This window comes from Argentina silus (assembly GCF_951799395.1).
Source record: "Argentina silus genome assembly, chromosome: 2".
Classification (NCBI taxonomy): Eukaryota; Metazoa; Chordata; class Actinopteri; order Argentiniformes; family Argentinidae; genus Argentina; species Argentina silus.
This window is the reverse complement of record NC_139656.1, coordinates 5636893-5664634: the sequence shown is the minus strand read 5'-3', so window position 1 is coordinate 5664634 and position 27742 is coordinate 5636893. Positions and strand designations below refer to the sequence as shown.

General features: G+C 47.1%; 3 protein-coding genes across 5 annotated transcripts; all 3 read right to left on the bottom strand.

Annotated features, from left to right (window-relative positions):
• Nucleotides 1-244: 244 nt before the first annotated feature.
• On the bottom strand, nucleotides 245-13329 carry ltn1 (listerin E3 ubiquitin protein ligase 1). 2 transcript variants are annotated; one of them, XR_014554624.1, is made up of 33 exons: nucleotides 13203-13329; nucleotides 12686-12892; nucleotides 12323-12421; nucleotides 11931-12161; nucleotides 11740-11792; nucleotides 11315-11495; nucleotides 10725-10898; nucleotides 10299-10489; nucleotides 9900-10047; nucleotides 9507-9764; nucleotides 9025-9351; nucleotides 8670-8903; nucleotides 8487-8528; nucleotides 8153-8342; nucleotides 7779-8018; nucleotides 7522-7675; nucleotides 7206-7338; nucleotides 6440-6641; nucleotides 6161-6314; nucleotides 5922-6032; nucleotides 5685-5812; nucleotides 5407-5542; nucleotides 5113-5257; nucleotides 4767-4980; nucleotides 4380-4617; nucleotides 4044-4121; nucleotides 3751-3937; nucleotides 3324-3495; nucleotides 2976-3196; nucleotides 2478-2672; nucleotides 2100-2267; nucleotides 1059-1796; nucleotides 245-1010 (listed from the first exon to the last, which is right to left on the bottom strand). XR_014554624.1 is itself a non-coding variant. In XM_083685356.1 (32 exons), the coding sequence occupies exons 1-32, from the start codon at nucleotides 13242-13244 to the stop codon at nucleotides 1734-1736; spliced, it is 5316 nt and encodes a 1771-aa protein (XP_083541482.1). In that variant the 5' UTR covers nucleotides 13245-13329; the 3' UTR covers nucleotides 245-1733. The 2 variants fall into 2 exon arrangements, 1 of the variants encoding a protein (XP_083541482.1); XM_083685356.1 differs by having other exon boundaries at nucleotides 245-1796.
• Nucleotides 13330-13724: 395 nt separating this feature from the next.
• On the bottom strand, nucleotides 13725-19338 carry cct8 (chaperonin containing TCP1, subunit 8 (theta)). Its single transcript, XM_083665105.1, has 15 exons — nucleotides 19209-19338; nucleotides 18251-18341; nucleotides 17960-18039; nucleotides 17668-17817; nucleotides 17313-17493; nucleotides 17146-17207; nucleotides 16866-17003; nucleotides 16569-16747; nucleotides 16370-16436; nucleotides 16172-16259; nucleotides 15819-15934; nucleotides 15609-15680; nucleotides 15242-15406; nucleotides 14992-15111; nucleotides 13725-14014 (listed from the first exon to the last, which is right to left on the bottom strand). The coding sequence occupies exons 1-15, from the start codon at nucleotides 19266-19268 to the stop codon at nucleotides 13940-13942; spliced, it is 1644 nt and encodes a 547-aa protein (XP_083521231.1). The 5' UTR covers nucleotides 19269-19338; the 3' UTR covers nucleotides 13725-13939.
• Nucleotides 19339-20970: 1632 nt separating this feature from the next.
• On the bottom strand, nucleotides 20971-27557 carry bach1b (BTB and CNC homology 1, basic leucine zipper transcription factor 1 b). Of its 2 annotated transcripts, none has more exons than XM_083690533.1 (5): nucleotides 27435-27557; nucleotides 25865-26116; nucleotides 24162-25634; nucleotides 22934-23134; nucleotides 20971-22822 (listed from the first exon to the last, which is right to left on the bottom strand). In XM_083690533.1, the coding sequence occupies exons 2-5, from the start codon at nucleotides 26114-26116 to the stop codon at nucleotides 22349-22351; spliced, it is 2400 nt and encodes a 799-aa protein (XP_083546659.1). In that variant the 5' UTR covers nucleotides 27435-27557; the 3' UTR covers nucleotides 20971-22348. The 2 variants fall into 2 exon arrangements, with proteins under 2 accessions (XP_083546659.1, XP_083546660.1); XM_083690534.1 differs by lacking the exon at nucleotides 27435-27557 and adding an exon at nucleotides 26377-26603.
• Between the last annotated feature and the right edge of the window lie 185 nt (nucleotides 27558-27742).

Sequence of the window (27742 nt, the reverse complement as noted above, 5' to 3'; positions counted from 1 at the left end):
TGTTATGCTGCTGACATAATAGTGGGTGATTGGCCAGTTTTGTGGTCATGGCCCCGGCCCCTTTCGACCTTGTACGATGACAACAGAAAAATAAGGTAAGAGCAATGAGTTTTACCCGGTTAGGTCATACTGTCAGGAAAACCATACATCAGAGATTTAGCCAAAACAACTGGAGGTTGAAAACAATGTTGCTGCAAGTAAAACAGGATGAAATCAAGTCCAAGACAAAGAGACTGATGTCTGTCCAAATGGGATTTATTGTCCAGCATCATTTGGCTCATATTCCACATTATTACCGTATGAGACAGACATACAGAGGAAAGGCAGATACGTTCGTTGGCATTGAGATATGTATTGTTACTCAAGCATTTTGATCACATTGGATTTGCAACTCTGAATTTTTTTATTTGATCCATTCCATACATCAATGTCTCTGCGTTATCATGAGTTGACAGAATTACCTGGCTCTGTTGCCCTCAGCCTAAACATATTTGGCTTCAGTCATTTGTAATGGAAAATAACAATGTTGGCAGCCTTGAATGCTGATTCAGGGCCCTTTGTGTAACATCAAAATAAAACCAGAAGGAAACATGCGTCTCTGTTCTAGTTCCCTCTCCAGCATTTCTGGGGTGCTATAGTTCAGCATCATATAATATGATGAGACATTTAGTCATTACTTCTTTGTGTGTTCAGGGGACAGAGATGAAGGTCACCAAAATAAAAAATACATAATTCATATAAAACAATCAGCCGTGTCCCTATCATCACAATGATAACTGTACTGTTGAATCTGAACTGCACTACTAAATCACAGGCCTCAATCAATGGGGATAATTCAATCACAGCAAAATCCAAACCGACTGTCCTGTTCCATCCAACAGAGTGAAGTGGGATCCATTCCCAGCTCTGTATATCCCGTTATATTGATGGCTAGGCCAACATGGTCCCTCAGGCCTATCGACACTCACTGAACACTTTATTAGGAACACTATACTAATACTGTGTAGGGCCTTCCCTTTGCTCTTCATTAGGAACACTATACTAATACTGTGTAGGGCCTCCCTTTGCTCTTCATTAGGAACACTATACTAATACTGTGTAGGGCCTCCCTTTGCTCTCAAAACGGCCTCAATTCTTCATGGCACTGATTCCACAAGATGTTGGAAACATTCCTTTGAGATTCTGGTCCATGATGACACGACGCAATTCCTGCAGATTTTTCAGGTGCACTTTCAAGCTGTGAATCTCCCGTTCTACCACATCCCAAAGCTGAAGAACACTGAACTCGTTGTCATGTTCATGAAACCAGTTTGAGATGACTTTTGCTTTGTGACATGGTGCATTATCATGCTGGAAGTAGCCATTAGAAGACGGGTAAATTGTGGCCATGAAGGGATGCACATTTTCAGCAACAATACTCGCGATGATTGATTGGTATTAACAGGTCCAAAGTGTGCCAGGAAAACATTCTCCACACCATTACACCACCTCCACCATGAGATGGTGTACAGGTGTTCCTAATAAAGTGTTCGATGAGCGTACAAGCATCAGAGGCCTTTCCCTCTCTGGTGTCACCAGCTGGCGTGTTCCAATCCTGGCTCTTTGGAATTTCCTGTAGTGAAGACGATTGGACCATTCTTAAACCACTCGCATGAGGTGGTGATTCCTGTGTGGGTGATATGTACAAATATACAACTGGAACAGTCTCTGTGTGTGTGTGTGTGTGTGTGTGTTTAGAAGAAGGTCTCTCTGCACAGGGGACACGTGGACTTGTTGCTGGAGGTGAACCACTTATACTGAGGAGGAGGAGAGAGAGAAACATCATGACAATGTGTTATAACGGGTAATGATGTGGGGGGGGGGGGGTGACACAACATCATGAGAACGTGACATAATGTATGACGATAGGAGAAAGAAATGACACAACATCACACAGAATATGACATACGATAGAAAGCGACATCATGAGTGACATTCCTGCCATTCATTTCCTTGTAGGGCACCTGACTAATAGTAGGATAAGAAGGTGTGTGTGTGTGTGTGTGTGTGTGTGTGTGTGTGTGTATGTGTGTGTGTGTACATATATTCATCATCCTCACCAGGCAAGCAGAGTGGAACTTCTTCTTGCAGGTGCGGCAGGCTTTCTTGGGCAGGGAGTAGTTGGAGCCGTGGATGACGGAGAAGCAGATCATACAGTCCTCCACTCCCTCGAAACGCTTGTCAACGTTGTTCTTCCACAGAGCCAGGCCCTCCATGATACTGCCGTTCTACACACGCACAGCAGGACACGCATTCAACACAACACTCTACACCAAACTTAAACAAAACAATAGTGTGTGTGTGTGTGTGTGTGTGTGTGTGGCGAGCCAGCTCTCAGCCCAGGATATCTCCTCAGTCCACTCCATCAAACAAATGTTCGGCAGCATGACTGTGAGTTTGAAAACTGTGTGTGTGTGTGTGTGTGTATATATACACACCTGGTGTGTGAGGTACGTGCTGAGCTGTAACATCCAGTTCCTCCACTGTTGCACGGCTACGCCCACTCTCCTGCCACTCTCCACGGTGATGGAGCCCAGAGGGTAGTTCTGAGGCAGCTGAATCACCAGCTCTATGAAGATGTCATCCACTGAGTAGGTAGCTATCACCTCCCTCGCCGCGGAGCGAGCCTTCACCTGAGCACGGAAAAACAGAATGATTTATAAATGTCATAAATAAACAAGCGCAGACCTCTAGATGAGTTTCTACAAGAGAAAAGTATAGAATAGTTACAGAATATCAATACCAAAAAGAGAAAATAGTTGAAGGTCTGCCTACTGGAGTGGACGTGGACACACACACACACACACACACACAGACACAGACACAGACACAGACACAGACACACACACAGACACACACACAGACACACACACAGACACACACACAGACACACACACACACAGACACACAGACACACACAGGGTTTTCAGACTCACAGTCATGCTGTCGAAGGTTTGTGTGCTGGAGTGGACAGAGGAGATCTCCTGGGCTGACAGCACTGGGCTGACGTATCTGCTGGTGAACTTATCCACTGCCGTACACACTCTCTTCTCCTGGCTATTCCACCACAGACGCACCATAGCAGGCAGGTCCTGCACCGCGCTGTAGTACACACTGCAGGCCAGGTGGGGGAGCTCCCATTGGACACCCTCCCACTCTAAATACATAAACAAGACCAAGACCAAGACAAAGAGACACACACACGCATACACACAGTTAGCTTGGTGGTCCTGGCTCTGTAGTCACGGTGTGTGTGTGTGTGTGTGTGTGTGTGTGTTACTCACTGTTGACAGACAGAGAGAGGCTCTCTGTGAAGAAGGTCTTGGTCTCCTTAGCTACAGTCTCCGCCCCCTGTCCTGGGTAGATGGGGTTTTCAGGCATCAGACGGAACAGGTGGAGGAGGAGCTTATGAAGGGTGCGACTCTTCTTCAGGTACAGAGAGTACTGGACACGCAACTGCCGAGAAAGCACACCGTATTGGATGGACGTCAACGAGATGACGACAACTCAACCTAGTCTATCAGAAGGCAAGGTGGAGCTATGGCCTTACTGTTTATACCTAGCCATTTACTAGGTATACCAAAGGGGTAGGAGCTAGGGAAGGTTCTACCGGACAAAATGGGACAAGGCCTTGGAGGATGAAGGCGGGGGGGGGGGGGGGGGGGGGAGGGGTTAGAGGTAAAAATGGAACCAGGCTTTAGTATGACTCACATGAGAGGGTGAGGACTTGAAGAAGGTCAACAGGAGTTTCCAGGCAAGCAGGTAGCCCAGAATGCAAGAGTACTCGACGCTGAGAGGTTGGACGACCGCAAACTCTCCAACTTGCACTCCCACCAGAATGCTCTCACACAGCTCCTCACAGGCTGAGAGGATAGACATCACAGCTGCAGGGGGAGACCTAAGCACACACACACACACACATCACATCACAAAACAATACTCCCAAATAAGCACAAAGACAAACATACATCAACACACAAACACAAAGACTGTTTGTGACTCACAGGCATGGCTCCTCTCTGTCGTCCTCTGACTTGGTGTTGTCTCCTTCCCCGTCGCACTCTGGGAGCTGAGGCATCACCCTGGAGGGAAACCATGCATCATGTTCACAACTCTGACATAACGGATTTACTGGTGATACGTAGAAAACTATTACAGACAGACAGACAGACAGACAGACAGACAGACACACACACACACACACACACACACACACACACACACACACACACACACACACACACACACACACACACACACACACACACACACACACACACACACACACACACACACACACACACACACACACACACACACACACACACACACACACACACTTGTCCAGTATGTGGTAGACGGTGAGCTGCAGCGGCCGGGCCTTGAACAGCAGCAGCGGCGTGAGCGTGTTGAGGAGGGTCTGGAGAGGTTCAGGGAGGCTCGTCTTCTGGTCGGCGACAAATCGAGCCGGCAGGGAGTTGTGGGTGAGCTGCTGCAGGGGCACCGACGTCAGAGCCTTGCCCACGGACTGCAAAACAGCCAACGGGAAGAGAGGATCGTCTGGCTCAGTGAAGGCCTCTACAACAGGGGGGGAAAGGACAAAAAAAGGTTCATGCTTTCATAGGCATTAGCACAGACAGATCCAGATTGAGCACACGCACATACCTAGGACGCAAAAAGTCCTAGGACACATCAGTAGACTCTCTCTCTCTCTCACACACACACACCTGTGATTTTGACAGGCAGGGGCAGGAGTAGACTGTAGATCCCATCTATAAAGAAGTCTGTCCACTCTGCAGACAGCTCAGAGGGCAGCTGGTCAGCCACGCCGGGAGGAGGTGACGTGAAGAACTCATTCAACTTCACAATGAGCTCGGCGTTCTCACACACAAACAGCTGCACCCAAGGGTTCCACAGGCACCCCACATTCTCACTGGTGGTCTGAGAGAGAGAGAGAGAGAGAAAATAAGTCAGTGGTCTCTATTCTACTCAAAATAATAGTCTATGTTTTGTGTTTACATGTAAAACGTCTGACTGTGTCAGTGAGGAGATATTATTTGGAGGCCATCTTACTTCTAGCCAGGCCAGCATGGAGCACAGCAAGAAATCCCACTGGCTGGCCCCGAGGATTGTGGGGAAATGAGTCACAAGCCGGGACAGAAGACGCATCATCTCCACGCTAAGGGTGAGCTGGGCTGCAGACACCTTAGACAGCTCACTGAAACACATATTCACACACACACAGAGACGCAACAGCATGAGACAGACAAACGGACCGCAGAGACCAATGAGGTGAATCTGGGTCAAAACAGGTATAGCCATTTTATGGCATTTTAATGTGTGTGTGTATATATGTGAGTGTCTTACCTGTTGAAGAGGAACCAGTCCTCCTTGCTGTTTCTCCACTCCATCATGGTGGCCAGCACAGCCTGCAACACCCCCTCCTCTACAGGGGTCTCCACCATCAGACAGCACTGCAGCACAGACAGACACCCACACACACCTGCGACAGACACACACAGGGAGCACATTATACCAGTGTGTGTGTGTGTGTGTGTGTGTGTGTGTGTGTACATAAAGTATTTGTGTGTGTGTGTGTACTCTGCACTTACAGGATGTGTGTGTGTGTGTGTGTGTTTGCTTACTGTCATTCTCCTGCCAGTTGAGTATGCCCGCCGTAGCGAGGGCTATGAGCTCCTCTCTCTCCTCCGTGGGCAGGGCGGGGCAGAGCACCTGGAGCACGCTCAGTCTGCTCTCCGACAGCGGGAAGAAACTGGGACGAGATGCAAAAACATCGTTAACACCACCGACTCTCTCAGAGCCGACACTTCATTCTGCTGTTTCTCCTCTGAGGGGGTGTTTCTCCCCTGCTGCCGTCTGACCTGTCTGGCTTGCCGTAGAGCCTCTTGATGGCGGCGGGGTCGGCGGCGGCCGTGTTGGTCTGTACGTAGTTCTCCAGAGTCAGAGACCACAAACCGCCCTCCTCCACGGACCTGGAGAAAACATTGAGATGATACAAGATGGAGGCACTAAGACTGTCTGCTGCCAATACTACGTTATAGCTTACGGCACATAACTGTATAAGCTATAATCCCAAAAATCAACACTGCAGTGTGTTCACCTTGTGTAGAGGGTGTCTAGCATGTCTTTGGGACCTTGGCTGTGTATTCTCTCTGGTAGGCCCCAGTCTACCAGCATCGTGTGGTAGTCTGATACCAGAGCTGGGCTGTTCTCCATCTCCTTACACCACTGCACAGCATACAGGATCTCAGCCACTGAAAAACACACACACACACACACACACACACACACACACACATTACAACAGGGCAGAACTTCACTAAACATGATCTGTAGATATGAGACAAAGTATCAACAAACAACAGTCTGTGTATCTCACCTGTGTCACTGAGTCGTGGCAGGGTTGAAGATGAGTCTGCCCCCTGTTGGTCATTTGCAGCAGTGTAGAGCACCCTCCCCAGCAGAGCACAGGCACACAGGTGGGCTGGCAGTCTGGCAGACCCCCTGAACTTCCATACCTCCATACAGGGGTAGTCACACACCACCCTCAGGCGGCCAGACAGAAGGGGGGTCTTCACCCACTGGGGGGGGAAGAGAGGGAAGAGAGTATAGGAACGGCCATATATGGTAACAATTTCCTTCCATGTATTAATGCAGGGCTCTCCCCAAATAAGGTTAGAGGTGCGCTGCGCCACGTTGTCGACTTGGACCCGCCACTATGGCAACAAATTAAACACTGAGTAACTATCTTTTATCACCAATGACATCATTGTTCAAAGCGAAAGTGAAAGCGTTAGGTGCCTCAGTTAACTCAGCAATTTAGCGATATTTTTAGCGAACATTGTGACATTAATAAACACAAGTCGTTTTTTTTTATAATGCAATCCAGCACCACCTTATTCAAGAATTCTGGGGAGAACCCTGTAATGTAGAAGTGCTGTGGGTGCAGGCTTTTGTTCCAGCCCAGTTCTAACACACCTGTATAAAAAAAACACCTGGTCTAAACTGAAGAACCGAACCTGTTGAATCAGGTGCGTTAGTGCTGTTCTGAATCAAGAAGCCTCCATTAGACTGTGCTTCCCAGCCTTGAGTTCAGTAGTGAGGGTTGTTTTGTGTTAGTAATAAAGTGTGATTGGCAGGCCTACCTGCTGGGGCAAGGCCTGTCTGATTCTGTTCCACTCCGATTGGCTGGGAGTCAGGGAGGAAAGAAACTGAGGGAGGAGGGTCGAGTCCAGCGTCTCCACCAAACTCTGCACAGCTAGAACCAGAACCTGCAAACTGAGAACCATGCGGTGTATCAGCTAGAATACTAGATCTACATCACCAGACACTACATATCTAGATATATCTAGCAGAAATTGAACATGAGGCCAAAGGTCCTAAAACTTGAAGATTGAGAATTGAACGGAACATGGACCAGAAAGACTTGGAGGCTCCTCTCATGTTCTAGAGATGTGTTACCTCTTTACACCCAGAGAGGACGTGAGCAGCTGGTATTTCACCCAGAGTGCAGCGCTTTGCAGGAAGCTGCCTTCCCTGACCTCTGACCCAGAGTGTTGGACCAATGAGTGAACACCAGATACACATGCCTTCTTCAGCTTACACAGCAGGGAGTCTGTTAGAGAGACAATTAGATTAGCATAAATATATATACCTGGTGTGTGTGTGTGTGTACACGTGGGTTTACCTGACGTGTGTGTGTGTGTGTGTGTGTGTACCTGAAAGGTGTGTGTGCGTCTGGTCCTGGGCAGTGAGCTGGAACACAGTGAGCAGTAGTTCCTCAGCGGAGGCCAGTAGGAGGCAGTCTCGGACCGAGGAGAAGAATGTGGAGGCCACATCACAGATGAAGGAGACCAGGGGTTCCATGTTGCCTGCGTCTGATAGGCCCTTAGCCTCTGACAGAGTGGCGTGGAGCTTCTCTATGATCTTCTCCACATACACCTCACCTATCAGGGGCTCTGGGGACCAACATACAATGACCAGAGAAGATCAGGACTACCATCACAATTGGGAAAATCATTATTTTCTAGTGATCTTGTTTTCATAAGAATGTACATATTGTATGCACGTGTGTGTGTGTGTGCGTTCTCACCATTGTTATGACGCTGAGACAGGACCAGGCTGACGAGCGCCCAGCTGTGGGTGTGTTTGAGAGGGGCAGAGGCTGAGCCTTTTAGTCCCACCTCACAGAGTTCCTCAGCCAATCCTAGCAGCCGCTCGCCCAGCACTGAACCCTTCAACCAATCCTTGCACGCCTGCAGAGACACTGGGTCTGCACACGCCTGAGAGAGGCAGGAGGAGGAGGGGGGTGGGACGTAAGAAAATAGAAATGGGAAAGTCAGAGACAGACAGGGAAGACAGGCTTCAGATGAAAGTGAGCACTGAGCACTAGTGAGCACTAGTGTTCTCGCTGATGAAAATGCTACCTTTTGTATGATCTGCAGGAGAATGCCCCATTTCAGATCCATCTGTTGAAAGAGAAGACAGGAGGATTTATCTTCACATACAAATCAAGCGGCACATCTCCAGATAGATAAGAGTCCAATCCTTCAGAAGTGGCACGGTGGAACCCTTCCAACAAAAGAGTCGTAGATTCGTCGTAGTTTTACCGTGGTGATGTGATTGAGGATGCGGGTGGTCTCCTGTCTGCTGCAGCAGCGGAGGGAGCTGAACACCATGTCCACCAGGAAGCCGCTGTCCCTCTGTCCGTCCTGGCAGAGCCACACCACCACACGCTCCAGGAGGAACCGCACCGCCGGGTTACCGCCTTCCTCTCCCGGCGCCTTCCGCTCTTTCTCCTTCCCTTCTTCTCTCTCTTCTTCTGCCTCTGGTCTGAGGAGCACCTGTGGGATCAGGAAAAGCGGTCGGTTGGGCAAGAGTAACAATAGCGTTAAAGGACGCAGACTGAGTGAGCGAAGAAAATCGTTGCGAAAGTCAAATAACCGAGAGGAAAAAAAGGCTTACGGTGAAGACCCTGGGAGTGGGGAAGGAGCGCAGGAGGAGGGAGAGGAAGAGGAGGTGTCTCTCGGAGTCTTTCTCGTTCACGTAAACCATGTTCAATTCCGCAAGCTGGCACACCAGTTCCTCTAGATGCCCGCTCCTCAGGGGGGACACCACCTTGTCCTGCCCCAGCTCAGGCACCTCTGAATGGGCATGCTTCTCCATCGCCACCTCCCCCTCCTCCTCCTCTTCTTCTTCTTCTTCTTTCCCCTCTGGCTCAGAGAAACGGATCTTCAAAGATTTCTTCTTCTTGCTCTGTTTCCTAGTCCCACTCTCCGGGCTCTGCATCACCTGGAATAAGAAGAGTCAAACACGGTGACATTTTGACCAGATCTCAAGTCAGTTTTGTGTTTTTACCTCAAATGGTTATGGTTAGGATTTGAGGAGGCGTAGCTAATCCTAGATGTGTGTTGGAGGGAAATGTTCTAAGCCGAGCCTTTACTCACCTGTAGCAAGGAGGCCACTCCTTCCAATGCCTTAGGCTCCGCCTCTTCGCTATCAACATGACGGACGCAAAGACGCCCAAGCCCCTCCCAGAAGTCTGCCAGCAGCCTATGGAAGGTGGCCTCACTTTCAAAAGGTCCGCCCCCGCTTGGAAACCCTGCCCTCTTCTCCCAGGAGACAAGCACATCGGTAAGCAATGGGAAGAGAGGACCACTCTGGAGGAAGGGGCTACCCAGAGCACTGTCCACCAGCGGCAAGAGCTAGAGAGAGAGAGAGAGAGAGAGAGAGAGAGAGAGAGAGAGAGAGTAAATTAATGAGTAGCATCTGAATTGTTGCGGTGTAGCAGCTTTGAGGTGCAAAGCAAATTCATTATCTTGTAAGTAAGTATATCGCACCTGCTCTGAGATGAGCATGGTCTGTATGCTTCTCGGCTCCTCCTCTTCTCCAGTGTTCTGCATTAGGATGTACCTCAGACATTCCACAGCAGCACTAACTACAGCCGCACTCTCTGACGGACTGGAAACGGCACGATCACTAGTGAGACTGCAACACACACACACACACAGAAACACACACTATGAGTGAACTGACAAAATGTTTTTTTTTAGTTGTTTTTTTTTAGAACTGGCTGTTGGGGAGCGCGCGCGCGCGCGCATGCACGCAGACACGCAAAGACACACACACACACACACACACACACACACACACACCCCCACACACACACACACACACACACACACACACACACACACACACACACACACACACACACACACACACACACACACACACACCCTTGTATGAGTGAGGTGAAGAAGATGCTGTAGAAGTCCAGGGTGGGCTCTGTGACCTCACAGGGTAGTTTGCTGATGAAGGGCAGTAGGTTGGGATGGAGGGCTGTAGCCAAGCCCCTGCCCCCCTCCTTCAACAGCACCCACAGTTTGGGCAGAGCGCCCTTCCTTGCGTTGACGTGTGTCCAGCAGTCCTGAAAATAGAGACAAGGGGAGGAGTCAGAACGGTCATGGTTGTTTTTACCAAAAACCAATGCAAAGCATATACACACACAGAGGCTCCATGTTGCCTGTGTCTGTTAAGCTCTGTGAGTGGCCCAGAGTGGCTTAGAGCTTTTCAAGGATCCTCTCCACATATACCTGCCTATCAGGGGCTCTGGAGGCCAACATACAATGACGAGACAGAGACAGAGACACACACACACTTACTGTGATGGTAGACAGAACATGTAGGACTGCTTCCCACAGTGGAGGCAGCACCACAGGGTCTGTGTCATCGATACTGAGCAGAACTGCAGGACAGGCTCGACCCGCTTCAGCCTGGACCAGCCCTGGTGTGTGTTCACACAGTGCAGACACCACCTCAAAAAACGCCCCACGGACCTGGGGAAAGGACACAAGGGGTGTCAAGTTTCACATTTTCAGTTCATTTGAGTTTAAAAGTGCATTTGACACAGGGTCACAACACACTTCACATTTAAAACACACACACACACACACACACACACACACACACACACACACACACACACACACACACACACACACACACACACACACTACAACAATGGTAAACGATGTGACATATGAGTGTGACCACAGAGATAAAGGATAACGGGGGATAGTTCCATATTTCCCATCAGGAGGCCAGCAATGTTCTCTAAATGTATAGAGTTCATATACCATGGGATGAAAGCATCTGACAAACCTTGATTTCAGGGTGAGCTATCACAAAGAGAACATCATTTAAGAGCAACACTATGACTGCATCTCCTTGAGAGAATCCCTATCACCTGTACCTGTGGTGTCTTGTGCTTGCTGTACTTCCAGAACTTTGCCTGTGTGATGAGGTGGGTCAGCCTGTCCTCCAGGGCCTGTCTGTCTGTCGGGGGCAGGGTGAACAGCAGCCTCTTCACCCCCAGTAGGGAGCTGGTCACCAGGCGGAGGAACTTGGCCTCCCTCTCCTCCTCTGGTACACTCCTAGAGAACAGAGACAAAATGGCTTCTGTCAAAGAAAGCATTCTCTGGTGAGCCTATTGTATGGCTAGCCAGGCTGTACTGCTCCAAGTGCAGAAGTACCTTATTAAACATGACGATTTTGCTGTAAAAGAATTGGGTTTGAAAACCTCCCTGCATAGTGTGTGTGTGTGTGTGTGTGTGGCCCTAGATTACTGAAGTGTACGTTCTCTGACAATTATTTGTCATATTGCAAGAAACTACTTACTGTGGGTCACTCAGTGTGTCTGCAGTTTCCTTCAGCAAGTTGTCTTGAAGAACCTAAAGTATGAGGATAAGATTATGCATTTGGTCCAAACAAAAGCCAGAGATGGTGATCTGGAACAAATACTCATCGTTCTGTTTAAACGTGAGAATGCCAGATTCTTCAACATCATCTCCACCACCACCACCACTCACATTGAGGACCTCTTCCTTGCAGAAACTGAGAGCTTCAGGCTGTTTGCTGGGGGGGAAGGCAGCGTGGAAGGCCTGACAGGCAGCAGAGGCGGCAGGAGGGTAGGTGTCACACTGGGCCAGCAGCCAGTGTCCCATCAGGCTCTTCAGGAAGGGAGCCAAGCTGCGTCTCACCTTCAGGACCAACTGCTCAAACGCCTGCTGGGTGGCCTCCCTCACACGGCGGTCATGGTCCTGGAGGAGGAACATCCAATGAATTGACTAAGGCAAAATACACTGGCTTAAAAAATAAAAGTAGACTAGGTTAACATGAGCTGTAAATAATTGTAAATAGACTCAAACAAGGTGACAGTTGCTTGGGATATAAAGTTGGTAGGCACTACTCTTGGACTCACCACTGATATCTTGCAGTATATCCTTGGCCAGTATGGGAGAACTCCTTTAACAACCTCTGCTTCCCGCTCCTGACACATGGAGCCAAACTCCTGAACTGCCTTTGGAAAAGAGATTAACTTCTATTAGCTAGTCTGTAATTAGTAGAGCAACCACACCATGATTCCTGGTCAGTTTAAGTAGTCAAAACTCCTGACCCTGGGTAAAGGAATATGACCTTTCATAATGAGACAGTCACTCTATGCTCAGTGTTGCGATTTAGGGAAGGACAACTGGACTGGGCTTGAGATGCAATCCGGCAGGTGTCGGGCAAGCAAGTATCTTGTAGTAACCCTAACCCAAGGAGAGAGAGAGAGAGATCATACCTTCAGTTTAGTGACGGTGTCCCTCTTAGACAGTTTCCGAAGAACCAAGCGAAAATCTGGATCTACCAGGTTGTCTATCTCCTCTGCCCCATGAACCGCCGGAACATAGCCGAGCTCTGTGGTTGCCGAAGTCGCGAAACCCACGAACCCCGGAACGGCTCCACTCTCCCGGGCTAGAAGCTCGGCAGCCCGGCCACTACTTGAGGGCTGACAGGGGAAAGACAAGTTCAAGGTGTTGTGTAATTTGGTCAGTTACCAAAACAATAGCTAGCAAGCTGACTAGAGAACAGGGACAATCGTATACGTATCTTGCACAACATGGCATAAAACATCTGCAACTTTATACATGTTGACATGAACTTCGAATATGTAAACACAGATCCAACCAGTAAAAAGCCAGCTGAGCTAGGTGTAGCTAGCTAGCTAACAAGTTGGCAGCTAACTGTCAAGTTCCCATAAGAAAATGAATAGCTGTCGAAAGCAAGCTAGACGTGTACATAAGAACATATTCATTTACCCTGACGTTCCCTTTCGTTCGCTGTTTATTTTTTCCTCCCATGTTGTGTAATTCACAAACAGATGTTGTTAACTAACATTAGCTAGTGGTGAAAACCAAAAGCATGGCTGGCAATAATGAACGTCACTGCTGCCACCCGGATCCGGAAAAACGCGTTCGTAAACGGGGTGGGGAGGGGAGTGGGGGGGTGAGGAGGGGAGTGGGGCCTTAAGGCGTACACGTTTTTATGGCTTGTTGAATGTTGTAGCGGCTTTCATGTAACCATAGTATCAGGGTACTTTTTATACTACAGTACATACATACTACTCGAATTTGTTTTAGGCTAGACTCTTTGTATAAACCCAGGTCCTCTTAGATTACAAAGACAATCTTGTGAGACTCATTCACAACAAACAGATCACAGTACAACAGATCAAGTTTATTATGAATGTTTGATTTGCAATATTCTTTTTATAATGGTTTCTCACTTACAACACCCCTGGTTAACGGAATGTGATCCAAAACATCAGGAAGACAATGGAGTACTGCTCAAGTGCCGTTTATTTGGGACAAGAACATAAAAAGCATCCAGTGGCATCAATCCATCTTGCTCTTGACATAAGACTGTACAACATGTAAACGAATGCATTGTTGTTCCTACAAAATAAACCAAGTGTTGGGCCTTAAATAAACAAGTAGAAAAAGCAGGGCGGGTCGTGTGGGGGCGTGGGTGTAAAGGGTCTGGTTCAGTAATGGGTTCAGTCATCCTCATCCCAGTCCTTCTTGCCCTGCTGGGGGGCTTTGGGTCCTCCTGCTGGTTTGGCCATGATGATCTGGGTGGAGAAGAAAATGAGACCACAATAAGTCATTCCATCTCAAGTAGAACACTGTTACGAGCTTGATTCAGCAGCCCTGGTGGATGCAAGTCAAAATCACCATGCAATTCATCAGGTAACATGAACACTCCTAACTCAATCAAGTGAACCAAGTGCTTTCTGAGTCCATGAAGCATGCATTCACACCGTGCTTGTGTTCTACACTCAGGCCCAGTTCCATTCCAGCCTCTAGACTCTTCCCCTGGCTCCTACCCCATGTGTTCACAGATGTAAATTACAAGACATCAAAGGGGCAAGGGCTAGTAGAAAGGGTTTAGAGGTTGTTTTTGAACCAGGCTCAAGTGATGAGATTAGTAGCACACAGCAAATACACCACCATAACTTATAACACAATGTTATCACCAATGTGTTGGTGAGTTACCCAATAAAACATGGTATAACATTCATGAACACTGTATCCTGTCATAACAAAGTCACACATTGCTAGCCATAATGTGAAAAGAACACCATTGACTTTAGCCACGTTACTCCGTCATACACAAACAACGTTAGTATAAAAACAGTCAGAACAAAATCAGTGAAAGAGTGAGTGTATCCGTGCAGTTTTAGAGAGTCACACACACACACACATTCCAGCACCTGCTGAGAGGGTGTGTTCCCTCTAATAGTGTGTATCAAACTTATCAGGCTCCTCATCCACACTGTCCTTGTCCCAGTGGCCTTGCTGCTTGGGAGCTCTGGGTCCCCCTGCAGGCTTAGCCATGATGATCTGAACCACACACACGCTAACAGTTAACACCTTGTACAAACTGCTACTTCTAACATTGCTGTTGAATTGGGAACGAGAACATGTAAATAAAGCACAACAAAAAAATAATTATCACAGCAATGTTAAGTGGAGTCTGCTTTGTTGTTCCTGTTGACCTGCAAAGAGAAAGGGCATGTTTTGTGTGTGTGCGTGTGTGTACACACACCTGGTCCACTCTCAGTACTGTGATGGCAGCGTTGGTGGCCAGCTTGATGCCCCAGTGTTTGACCATGTATGGCTCCAGGATACCAGCCTCCAACATGTCTTTCAGTGCAGGACCCTCTCCCTGTAGAAGACACACCACATTACACACATCAGTCATCAAACACACAGGCAGGTAGAGATGTCCTTTATGGGAAGCAGCCCTAATATATAGGGCAGAGAGATGGCTCTCAGATGTGCGCACACACACACACCTCGATGTCGAAGCCCATGTTCTTGTTGCCCTCGTGGTGCACGGCGTACAGTTTGGAGATGAGCTCGTTGCCCTTGACGCCAGAGTTCTCTGCCAGAGCACGAGGCACGGCCTCAAATGCGTCAGCAAACTTCTTAATGGCGTACTGCTCCAGACCTGGGCATGACTGGGGGGAGAGAGAGAGTGAGTCAGGTTTGGTGTAACAGAGTTAACAGGATCCCTCATTCCGACCTGATTATGAAAACGTATGACCATTAAACCAACACATGGGTTGAACAAAGATTAGAAGAGTAATGAAATCAAAATGATGAGGTGAATCAAACTGATCTGTCCAGGGCCCAGTTTAGACAAACATCAAATCTGCGTACCTCTCCGTAAGAGGTGATCTTTCTGGCCAGCTCAATCTCAGTAGCCCCAGCCCCTGGCAGCAAACGCTTGTCCTGGAGGAGAAACAATAACGTTACGATTTCTACACTGTAGTAGTAATTGAGCCCCTGTAAAAAAGGACAGAGACATCTCCAACTTTGAACTTTCAATGGACCCAAGGGCACTCTGGAAATGGTTATGGTCGCACTCACCCTCACGAGGACCTTGAAGGTGTTGACTCCATCATCGATGGCCCTCTCGATGTCGTCCATCAGGTTGTCGGTGGAGCCTCTGATCACCAGAGTAGCGATGGCACCCTCCTCTTTCTCTGAGAGGGAAAATGGGAGGAGAGGAGATTTAGGGGCGTCGTTTAAGTCAAGACACGTCTGCTTTCCTTTATCTTCAATTATTATAGACTGTACGATGAATTGGGTTTTTTTGCAAGCTTAAAAAAAACAAAACAACCACCTCCGCAGATCCCCTACAAGCCCTAGGAATGAGCTGTCATGAGAGAGAGAGGGAGACATGCACTGACACTGTCTATAGAGAGACTGGGGGGTCTCACCGTGTTTGAAGACCACCACCTGTGTGTCTCCCACCTCGGTCAGGTACACACTGTCACAGTTACCCATCTCCTCTGGAGTGGGAGGGGTCTGGGGGGGGGGAGGAAGAAAAGAGTTAGAGTAATAGTCCCGACATTGTTTATTGAACCCATGTTATTTTGCTATTATCCATACATTTGCCATTAACATGAGGAACTTACCAGTCTGGGCAGTGCCACAGACCCCAGAGTCTTGCACAATCTCCTGAGGTCCCATTTGGAGTTGAGCCTGATGGTGGAGACACACCAGAGACAATTACTACGGTGTCTCTGTGATGTGACGTTAAACGAATATTTAAATTGGCCAAACAAAACCAAAAACATCTGAATGAACAGTCAAGGCTCCGTCCAGCCCTCTTACCTGACTACCATGAGCTGGTACTTGTTGGCGTAGTGCAGCGCCATGTCTGCCACCTTTCCCCCGGTCACCACCACGTTGGCACCGGCCTCAGCGATAGCCTTCACCTGGGCCTCCATCATGTCCTCCTCACCCTTACTGAAGTTCAGCAGCTCCTCTGCATTCTTTATCAACACTGTACCCTACCGGAGAGGAAGACACAAGACGCCTGGTTAAGTCGCCTTCTCAGTACCTGCGCAGTGCTGGGGGGAAGGGTCAGAATGCATCGTTGTTCATCCGTAGCACCACGCAGTCTCTCACCTTGGTCTCCGTCACCATGCAGTCGAAGGGGCATGAGAAGACTGCAATCTTGGCGCCTTTGACTGATGTGATGTCTCCCTCTGTCTCTTTCTTGAATACCATACCATGCAGCACGGAGGAGGCGGTCAACCCACAACCCTGCATAGAAAAAGGAGCATTGTGACACACACACATATACACCGATATAATAGAGATAGAGATATAGATATATATATATATATATATATATACACACACACAGATAAGAGTGCAATTTGGCAGTATAAATCATGTCACTTACCAGGATCTTGCATACTCTGACGTTGTCCACATTGAAATTGCCGGATTCAGGGAAGATCGCAACTGCAACACCGATGAAAACATGTCAGACACATACAAAAGAGAAGAGGGGGTCTAATGTATTCTGAATGAAAAGGACACGCTTTCCTCTTTCCTCCTATGACTCACCACAGGCCTGAGCGATGAGGTTGGAGAGGAAGTCTTCATTGCCATACTGTTTGCTCATGACGGCTGGACGGATCATGGCTGTAGCCTCATCCACATCATGGAGGTCCTTAGCTGACGAACACACACACTCTGGCAAGATCTCCAGGGTCTTCTTGCAGGCCATGTCATAGCCCTCAATCACCTGAGAAAGGGGGGAGAGAAGGGGGTGAGAAACACTGACCCAGACACACCGAGTACAGAAGACAGACCGTCCCCTTCCATAAACTAGGGTTAGTGGATAGTTGGAGGATGACACTGTCGCTGACTTCCCCATCTCCAGCAGTGTGCTCATGATGGTGTGTGTGTGTGTGCTTACCTCTGACACAGACAAGCCCATCCTGAGAAGCTCCTCTGCCAGCTCCAGCAAAGCTCCAGCGAACACCAGGACAAAGTTGGTCCCATCCCCCACCTCCTGCTCCTGCATGTGGGATGCCATCACGATCATTTTCGCTGCTGGGTGCTGCACCTGAAATAACCAAACAGGGAGAAGTTAGGTGTAGCTCAGGGTTCTTTAATCATTTGAATATAGACAAACAATCGACAGATATACAGAATTACAAAATGACTGATATTAACATGGTATCTAAAAAAAGTGAGTTGAGTCAAACCTCAAGCTCTCTGAGAATGGTTGCAGCATCGTTGGTGACAAAGAGTTTCTCCAAGTGGTTGATCACCATTTTGTTCATGCCTGAAGAGAAACAGACATGCCCAATTATCAGTGTTATTCAAAGGACAATTCTACTAGTTCTCCTTTTGGCAAAACTGTTACTAGACTTGATTTACTGCAGATTAAGTTATCAGCAACCTATAGGTTTGAATCTAAAGTAAAGTTTTGCATTGACAGTCCCCTAAACAATTGTATGTTAGGATCTGGATCAGTGCTGGGCACATAGCCTTACCGTTGGGTCCGTAGGCAGTACGCGTGGTCTGTGCTAGCTCCTTACACGCCTGGATGTTACGGTAGACAGCCTCCTCAAGCCCAGAGTAGTGCTGGAGTGAGAAAGTAAAAACACGCAACAATGTAGTCAATTAGACACAGACAGATGAACACAATGTTTTATGAATTAGAAGCGGTAATGCCGCACGACATACAAAATATGACATGCTTTTTAACAAAAGGTCAATACTCAAACATGATTTTCTAAAACGACAACATGTGTTTAAATTGTGCCTGGACAGGAGGACATTCACAAGTAGACTAAGGGCAGGTTTAATGCATTTAGGAGTATTGACTGTATAACCTGACTACAACCTAAGAAGGAATTGTTGAGCCTTTCCAAAAAAGATGCAACAAGGCAACGCCTTTAATTCTGGCAAGCAGGAGATGAAGCTTGTCTGTGATGCCAAAATCGCAACCGCTTACTGATGTGTTATGTTGTCATATATTATGTAACGACTACTCTGTTAATAATGACTTGTTGATAAAGGTAATGTCAAAACCAATTGAACAGAACACTCCGTTCTCCATCAGTGTCACACGCCAGTGGAGAGGAACTGAATGACAGTCAAGAGAGCATGGGGAGGCTAGCCTAGCTCAGTCAGATGACCAGTTCCGTTAGTTCAGCCGGCTAGTAAAGAAAAATATGCTTTAGTAAAGCTTATAGTTTTCGCGAATGTCATTAGCAAACAAACAAATAACTTAGATCTTTCAACTGAGCGCATTGGGCCTTTTCTAACTGACATACACCGCCCATTGTCTCACATGGCTTGGCTAACTCCTAGCTAGCTTTCTGCGGCCTAGCGGCATTCTAGAAGACTCCACATGACAGTGCTTGATTGTGCCCATGCCTCTACAGTCACAACATCGCGGCTGGATTTAGATTGTGTGATGATTTTTAACACATTTCTTGACCTCACCTTTGCACCGTCTTTCAACATTTGGGCAAAGCCCGGAGCTTTGGGTACGTGGAGAGCCATTTTCTGTTGTTTCGCAGCTCCGGTATCCAAGAGATGGTAGCTGCAGCGTGGGGTTCGGCAGTTAGCACAAAGCAGAAGAAAGAGGGAGGAGCTCTGTCAGAAAGGCGTCGCAACTACGGAGGGTCGTAGGGGACGAACATAATTGGTTCATTGGTAGTTTTGGTAGTTCTAAATACGAATGGGACTGCGTCATATGCTTTTTATTGGTCTGTATGCACATTGCAGCTATGAGGGATGCTTTATTTAACATGTAATAAATGAACCACGTGTGTGAATTTACAATATAGTCTGATCCCTCTTCATCATGACTGAGATTTATTCCGCAAAATGATCTTGCCAAGAGATGCACCCTCTAGACACGGTTTATAATGTATGTCTTATACATTAAGTGGATATTAATAACTAACTTGGATTTTTTCAATGTCTGATGAATCTTCATTATGATTTAAAGGGGATGCATGCATTTTAAGCCATTCGCAGTGCAACAATTTATTTATTTATCCTGTTGACTGTTTCCTTGACCGTCCACTTGGTGGCGTAATAACCTAAAATATGACTCTGCTTCTCCCCTCTTCTTACATCAGTTTAGTTGCTATAACTAGATGTGGTTTCTAAATATTGGAGAAATAATATGTTTTCTTATACAAAACATGTATGTTATAATGTAAAAATGTGTACATTAAATAAATGCGCATTATTTGCCAAATGTGTATTGTCTCATATTGAAATATACACTCACTGAACACTTTATTAAGAACACCTGTACACCTTCTCATGGTGGAGGTGGTGAAATGGGAATGTTTTCTTGGCACACATTGGGCCCGTCAATACCAATCAATCATCGCAGCCAGGGATTAAGAGCTTCTAATGGCTACTTCCAGCATGATAATGCACCATGTTACAGAGCAAAAGTCATCTCAAACTGGTTTCATCAACATGACAATGAATTCAGTGTTCTTCAGTGGCCTTCCCAGTCACCGGATCAGAATCCAATAGAACACCTTTGGGATGTGGTAGAACAGGAGATTCACAGCTTGAAAGTGCACCTGAAAAATCTGCAGGAATTGCGTGATGCAATCATGTCATCATGGACCAGAATCTCAAAGGAATGTTTCCAACATCTTGTGGAGTCAATGCCACGAAGAACTGAGGCTGTTTTGAGAGCAAAGTGAGGCCCTACCCAGTATTAGTATAGTGTTCCTAATAAAGTGTTTGGTGAGTGTATGTCTGTACAATATAAATCACCCTGCATTCTCTACATGTATTCAGAATACAAATTCAGATTACATTTTGAAGTATTCAGTATTCTATTAGTTACATTTAAAAAATGGGTACATCTGAACTACAGTCCATAACTATATTGTGCTCCAACAGTCTATCATAATAGCCTTAGGTTGAAGGTCAAGTAGTATGCAAATGAGCAAGGTGTTCTGTCTTGATGTGTGCCTGTTATGTGTTTACAATGCCATCGAGATATTGACATATAAATTATACTAAAAGGTACATTCAGTCTCTATTGCCAAGTTCATTTCTACCATGCATTATAGAGCACGACACAATGGGGATTCAGAACACTGAATAGCGAACACAGACAATAAATGCTGAATCCTGAAAATTGACAATGTTCTTCTGTGTGTTATAAATGTTTGTGGATGCAAAATGAATACACAACACACAATAGCAAGTTCATAAACTTGACAGTCTTGTATTTACATTTTATAGTTTCTCAAAACTTCGACAAATAATATGATTTTTTATGAAGCAATCAGATGTGTTCTTGTCTGAGAAAAGTGAGCTAGTTAAGTTTTCAAGGGCAAATTGGGGGTTGATCCTTCTGTGAAACAAAGACTAAATATTTACACAATAAACAGAGTGAGGAAGTGGGTCAAGGTCAAAGGTTGGAGCCACGATTAGGGGAGAGAGAGAGAGAGAGAGAGAAGCATGTTATATTCATTACAAAACAGACAGCAGAAAAATACATTACTCCTGAAGGTAACATTTCCAGTGGTTGAAGATTTATTTTGGATACCACTATGCAAATCCATTTGAGCACCTTAGTATGAGTGAGACTGAACCGGCTTTGCGACTATACTTCTCTTATGTTTAAACACAGTGGTCCGGAAATGCTGTGTCATTGTGGTTAGCTAGGTCTAGCAAACCACAATGACAATGGAAGTCAAAATTCAGCTCTCTCTATAGGGATCTCGTCATCATAAAAGCCAGCGTTGACAGTGTTCTGGGGCACAATGGCAGGTACTACACAGGGGTGTTGGATGAGTTGAGTTAGCAAACATCAGAAATCTAATGTTTTTTTTATTCATTCTTAGGCTTTCACTCACATCAACAGTATTCAGTCCTCTGTGTGTATTATATCAATTTCGTTGAGCTACCATGTAGGAAAAAGTGGAACATTGCATATAAAACCAAGAACTGTAAATGTTATTGCTATACCTGAGAATTCTCTCTCTCTAAGAGGTATTGTGTGTTGGTTTATATGTACAACCTGAGGATTTGACTGGACGTCGAAACACTTTAAACACACATTTCCTTCTGAAGAGATTACGTGTTTTACAATTATCAAGTTTTACCCCACTTTTATTGTGATGTAGTACACAGTTGTGATGTAGTACACAGCCAGGGATTAAGTGTGATTCAGTAGTTCAGACACCTGAGAGGAAACAGTTCTTCTGACTGTGCTAACTGGTCATAAGCTCTGACCTCTGACCTCTGACTGAAGGTTGACCGGAGGTTAACTGTATGTTACTGAGTATTGATTGTTGTGGATGAAGTCCAGTGGAATGTTGAGGATATCCTTCTTGAATCCTTCTTGAGTTCTTGAAAGCATGTGTATGTAGTCACAATATACAATAGACAAGGTTCCAAATAACAAAAGTAGCAAAGTGAGTTGAGCTTTTGAAGAAGACAGTTGAAATACATGAATGATTACATTATTCATGTTAAATCATAAACATATTATGATCAGTCACAGGACATGCAAGGTAATGCACATCTGCATACTTTTTGCTGAAGTTATGAAGTTGCATTGCTTTGTTGGTAATGTCTTAAAAGAGGAACACTGGTCACTTATGGATTATGAGTTTGCTGAAAGTTTCCAGACTTACATCATCAGTGCTGGTCCTGGGTTCACATTCCTCTGTGGGAGGGGCATAAGTCACCTGAGTACAGGAGTGTACCTGAGAGGCCGTCCAATCACCTAGGCGCTCCTCACCTGAGGGCATCTTCCTTGAGGAGCTAGGCAAGGGATCCAACGGGGTCCGGCAAACATCCCTAGCTGGACCTTGGGAGCAGGCCAGGAGTGAGGCCTGGGCCTGAGGTAGTCCTCCAAACTCAGTGGACATGGAGTCTGTGGGGGAGATGAGAGCGGAGAGTGGGCAGTCTTGGGAGGTATACTTGGCCAGAATCTGTAGCTGTTCTGGGCTTAGTGCAGCCTCGCTGCAGATCCTCTGGTACAGCACAGAGACACTGTGCCATGACTTCACCTTCATCTGGTTCAACTGGTTCCTCTCTGACATCAGTTTCTCCTTCTCTGTCCTCTGTGAGAGACACACACACACAAATATATAGTTATATATATATATATATAGGGGAAATAAATCTTATAATAATTTTGTACCAAATGAATAGAAGTCATTTCCCCTCCTCACCAGCTTGTTGATCTCACATTCCAGGTTGTGTATACAGTCCAGCTTTCTCTTGCGGCAGCGCTGAGCAGCTATGCGGTTCTTACTGCGTCGTCTTACGTCCTGCACGAAATCCAGCTGCTCCCGCGTTAGACTGTGCTGCATCTGCTGGAAGTCATTCCTGCTCAGGTCAGCAATCCGATCCACAGAGAAGGGGAGAGGCACCTGGAACACCCGGAGAGAGGGTCAGATCATACCATAGAATTCCACTAGGACTTGGAAAAGTAGTACCCCATGCAATGTTTAAGTTCCAACAGCCTAGAGAGCAGTGTGCAGATAGACATAGCTCCTATTTTTTTCTTGTCATTCCAACCAATAAGAATGAGGTTGACTTGAAAAACCAGTCAAACCGTGGTGTCCATTCAGAATGTAAAAATCAATCATTTGTGACTTACAAATGTACAGTACATTCTGACCTTACAGTGGTGACATAGTTGTCTGGCTGCTTCAACCCTACAGTAGGCCTTTCGAGGTTGAAATACTAACTTTATTGTAACCGCAAAATCTTCAGACATTCAAATTATTTGTATAAAGGAGACCTAAATGTTAATCAATGTGGATTCACTCCTATTCCAGACCTCTTGACTCTTTGGGAAATCATGGACTAAAGTCTCCAAGCCAACTAGTCACTGCAGAGAGGTTATAGTTGGATGGACTCTAATCCAACTGGCATGCTTTGCTCACGCACACGCACACACACACTCACATGCGCACACACACACACACGCACACGCAAGCACACGCACACGCACACGCACACACCCACACACCCACACACACACGCTCACACACCAGGTGCACACACACACACACGCTCACACACGCATTCTCGCTCACACACGCAGATGCGCACACACTCACAACCACACACACAACCACACACACAACCACACACCCCATGTCACAATAGCAGCAGTTACTGTAAATGAACACACCCCCTCATCCACCTCCAGTAATACGTGCAAACCTGTTATCTAAGACAAACTTGACACAACGCCATGCTACAGTTAAGGAGAGAGGTTTCCACCTGGAGTCTCTCTCCTGTAAGCCAATATGAACTAACAGTATTGAGGTAATAGAGCACAACCATAGAGCCTGTGTCAGTGAGACAGAATGAGTGTCTTGTCACAGAGTGAAAAGGACATTTAAAGCAGTGTTCCATTGATGATTCTCATCCTTCCGGAACACTCACCTCTCTGGCCCTCTCGCTGGTGTAGGACTCGCTGTCCCCCTCTGTGTCGAAGCTATCGGAGTCTCCATCTTCCGCAGAGTTGACGGAGGACATGCAGGGGCTCTTCCCTGACTGGGACGCCCCTTCACAGCCCGGCAGCTGAGCATCCCCGCTTGTAGGCTTCCCTGTGTCCAAGTCCTGGAGGAAGGGACAGGCCCCAGTACTGGAGTCGAGGTCCAGCTGGAGCTTTAGCCAGTCCGAGGTTGGGCTGCTGCCCTGGTTGGTCCCACTCCCATCCCCAGCCTCAGTCCCAGGGACAGCCTCCTGTGTTGGGGGAGGGGAGGAGGGGTCAGACCACAGTCCCTTGGCCAGGTGGCCAGCCACCTCCTTTTCGATACTGTTCCCCTCTCTCCCTCCTCTCTCTACCCCTCCCTTTTCCATCACCCTATCCATCTCCATCTCCCTCTTCACCCCGCTCCGCTCATCTCCTCCTTGCTCGTCCACTGCCTTCGGATGACTATCCACTGCTGCATCTGAGTCTGCTGGTCCCTGGTCTCCTTTACCCCCCACAATATGCAACCTTTCCCCCACAGTTCCAGGGTTCTGATGGCCCTCTCCAAAGGCCTCCAGTGAGCAACAGTGTGATGAAACACCTGTTGACCCCTCACCACACCCAGGGGTCTCCCCCGAGCAGACTGGCCTCCCACTGGATCTCTCCACACACAAAGGAACATAGTCGAGGCGGCTAACTCCAGCAGCACTCTCCTCCTTTCCCTTACAGTCATAAATCCACTCTCCCTTCCCTTCATCCTCCTCTCTTTTCCTCTCATCCACCCCTACCCCTCCCACTGAGTCTGCCTTTGTCTGGGTGAAGTTTGGTCCAGTAGGGACCTCCACTGCAGGATCCTCCATACAGCCCCCACCACTGGAGCAGGGCAGCGGCAGGGGGCAGCCATCTTCCTTCATGGCTGCAGGGGATTCAAGGCCCTTGTTTGGCCCACAGGCCTCCTTCCCACAAGCCAACTGGAACTTACGATACTTAGGACACTGAAAGGAGTAGTCAATCTGGACATCGGATTGGACGTCAGCTTCAGAGGGCAGGGCAGGACTTCCGCTACCACCCCCTGTGTCATCATTGGCTGGTTGGCTGCTAGGGCAGAAAGCTCCACCCACTTCATGTGTGGAGGACGAATCAGAGACGACCTTGACCCCTTTTTCACCAATCAAGAGGTCTTTGTCTGCATCTTTGTCGTGGTCCGCCTTAGGCGGCTGTTTCTTGCAACGCTTCTTACAGCAGGTCTTCCTCTGGAATGGGGTGGTACTTCTGCTGCTGGAGAAGAACTTGGGGAGGATGAAGTCAAAACAGGCTTTGTCCAAGTCCCTGAAGCCCAGGACCGTGGCACAGTTGCGTATTTCAATGACGTTCTCTTTACTGAAGAGGAGTTTGGAAGTGTAGGCGAACTGCAGCAAGGGTTCAAAGCCATTGACTGTCACCTTAGAGAAAGAGAGATAAGAAAAAGACTTAGCAAAAACGCAACCTCTGAGCGTGCAATTTTCATATCTTATCTCTCCCATCAGATGGAACTCCTTTGTAAGTGCCAGCAGTACATCTCTAAGGTACCAGGCAGGTGAGCTGCTATGTGACTCACTTCATCCTCTAGGTTTCAGCTCAGTGGGCTAACATGGTACGTGGTCAGTTACACATTCATTTGGTGCTGGCTCACCTCAAGGGGCAGGGTGATAACCAGCCCCTGGCCTGTGTGGGAGGAGACCCTGTGTGTGAAGTATTCGCTGCAGGAGGCCAACACAGAGCGGTGGGCTCTGAAACTCTGTCCTTCCACCACCACCGTGACATCACACAGCACGTCCCGCCGTCTCTGGTCCTCAAGGCAACGCAGCACGTGTGAGCTGTGTACAGTTGACTCAAACGTAAACGCAGACGATCGGGGGCTCTCCAGAGACATGGTGAGGGACATCTGCTTGCGCACACACACACACACACACACACACACACACACACACAGAGGATGACATTGGTCAAAACGAATCTATACAGAGGTGTCATCCATCAACTATCTAACAATTTTATATTGAGAAAGTTTGAATAGCATCCAAATTCCTTGTCAAATCCAGATTTCCCACAATTATTAAGTTATTAATTCTTAATAATAACCTTATTATCAAGTATTAAATTGCTCATCATGAATCTCCAGCTACCACTCATAACTAGGCTTACCTGACTCAGTTAATAATATCCCAGGGAGAGTGCAAACACGGGCACACCGTCGGTTTGAAACAAGTACGGAGCTGGGTCGTGTAATGCCTAATCAATACAGTTTAGCAGTCGTATAGTGAATTCCGTAGTCTTTAGCCCATTCTAACAAGTCTACGTGTCTTTCACCCGCAGCCCTTATCTCGACCCGACCGAAGGCTGAACTAAGGTCGGCTCAGATCAGTCAAGGAAGTCACACAGCTGCGGATTGTGTGTGTGTGTGTGTGTGTGTGTGTGTGTGTGTGTGTGTGTGTGTGTGTGTGTGTGTGTGTGTGTGTGTGTGTGTGTGTGTGTGTGTGTGTGTGTGTGTGTGTGTGTGTGTGTGTGTGTGTGTGTGCGCGCGCGCCTGTGTGTCGCAACTACGAGTGCGCTGACTCACGCGGTCCTGCTGATAAAGGATGAGCAAGCATTTTCCAGTTTTTTCCCAATCACAACCTCGTAACCGTTCATGGGTTGGTTTCCCAAGAAAAATTACCTGCGGCTCCACTTTGAGTTATAAATTATCAGACAGCACTATTTTAGCTGCGTACTAAATCATTAGTAGGCCGTAATATCAATTGATGTAGACTACCTGCGCGTCCTTGGTAATTCTATATGGCCTATGCTTTTTGTGATTTCTGTGACAGGTTTGATTTGCAGTCATGCATATGTTTTTGGTGAATTCCACGATTTCGTAACGCGACAGTTGGCTGTTCATCTAAAGTACTCGATCCATAGAAAGGATTTCTGACCAACCAAACCCAAAGGCAGCTCAATGGCAAAGTGACTAAAACTGTATCGATAGCCTATACAGGAACATATTACATTGATCTGAACCGACTTTTAACAATGTTTTACAATGTTCAACAAATGTTGCCAAGATCTGATTCAAAGGCTTAACATAGTAGGCTGTATTCGTTCAACAAATAGTAAAACATAATTAATCTTCATAATTTTGAACTTTTGAAGCAACACAACTTCCAGCAAAGTGATAATAATGTATAAGAAGTGTCTCCAAAGCGCGAAACCGCGGAGAAACTAACCTGGAATACGAGGAGGTTTTTATATGGAAACAATGTGGCTTAAATCCTCCAAAATTCCTCGCCGTGTGTGAAATGTTCTCTGGAGGGCGAGCGTCCAATTGTTGTTGGCAACTGCTGTTATTTGGATCCATGCAGAGTCATATGACGTTTACTCTAAACTGGATGTTTTCCGCAGTCAGGACAGTCCTTCCTCTTTATTGGTTAGGGCTAACAGACCGTTTAACTTCCGCTTTACAGAGCGTGTGTGTGTGGTTGCGAGCGTGCGTGCGTGTCTGTCTGTCTGTCTGTCTGTCTGTCTGTCTGTCTGT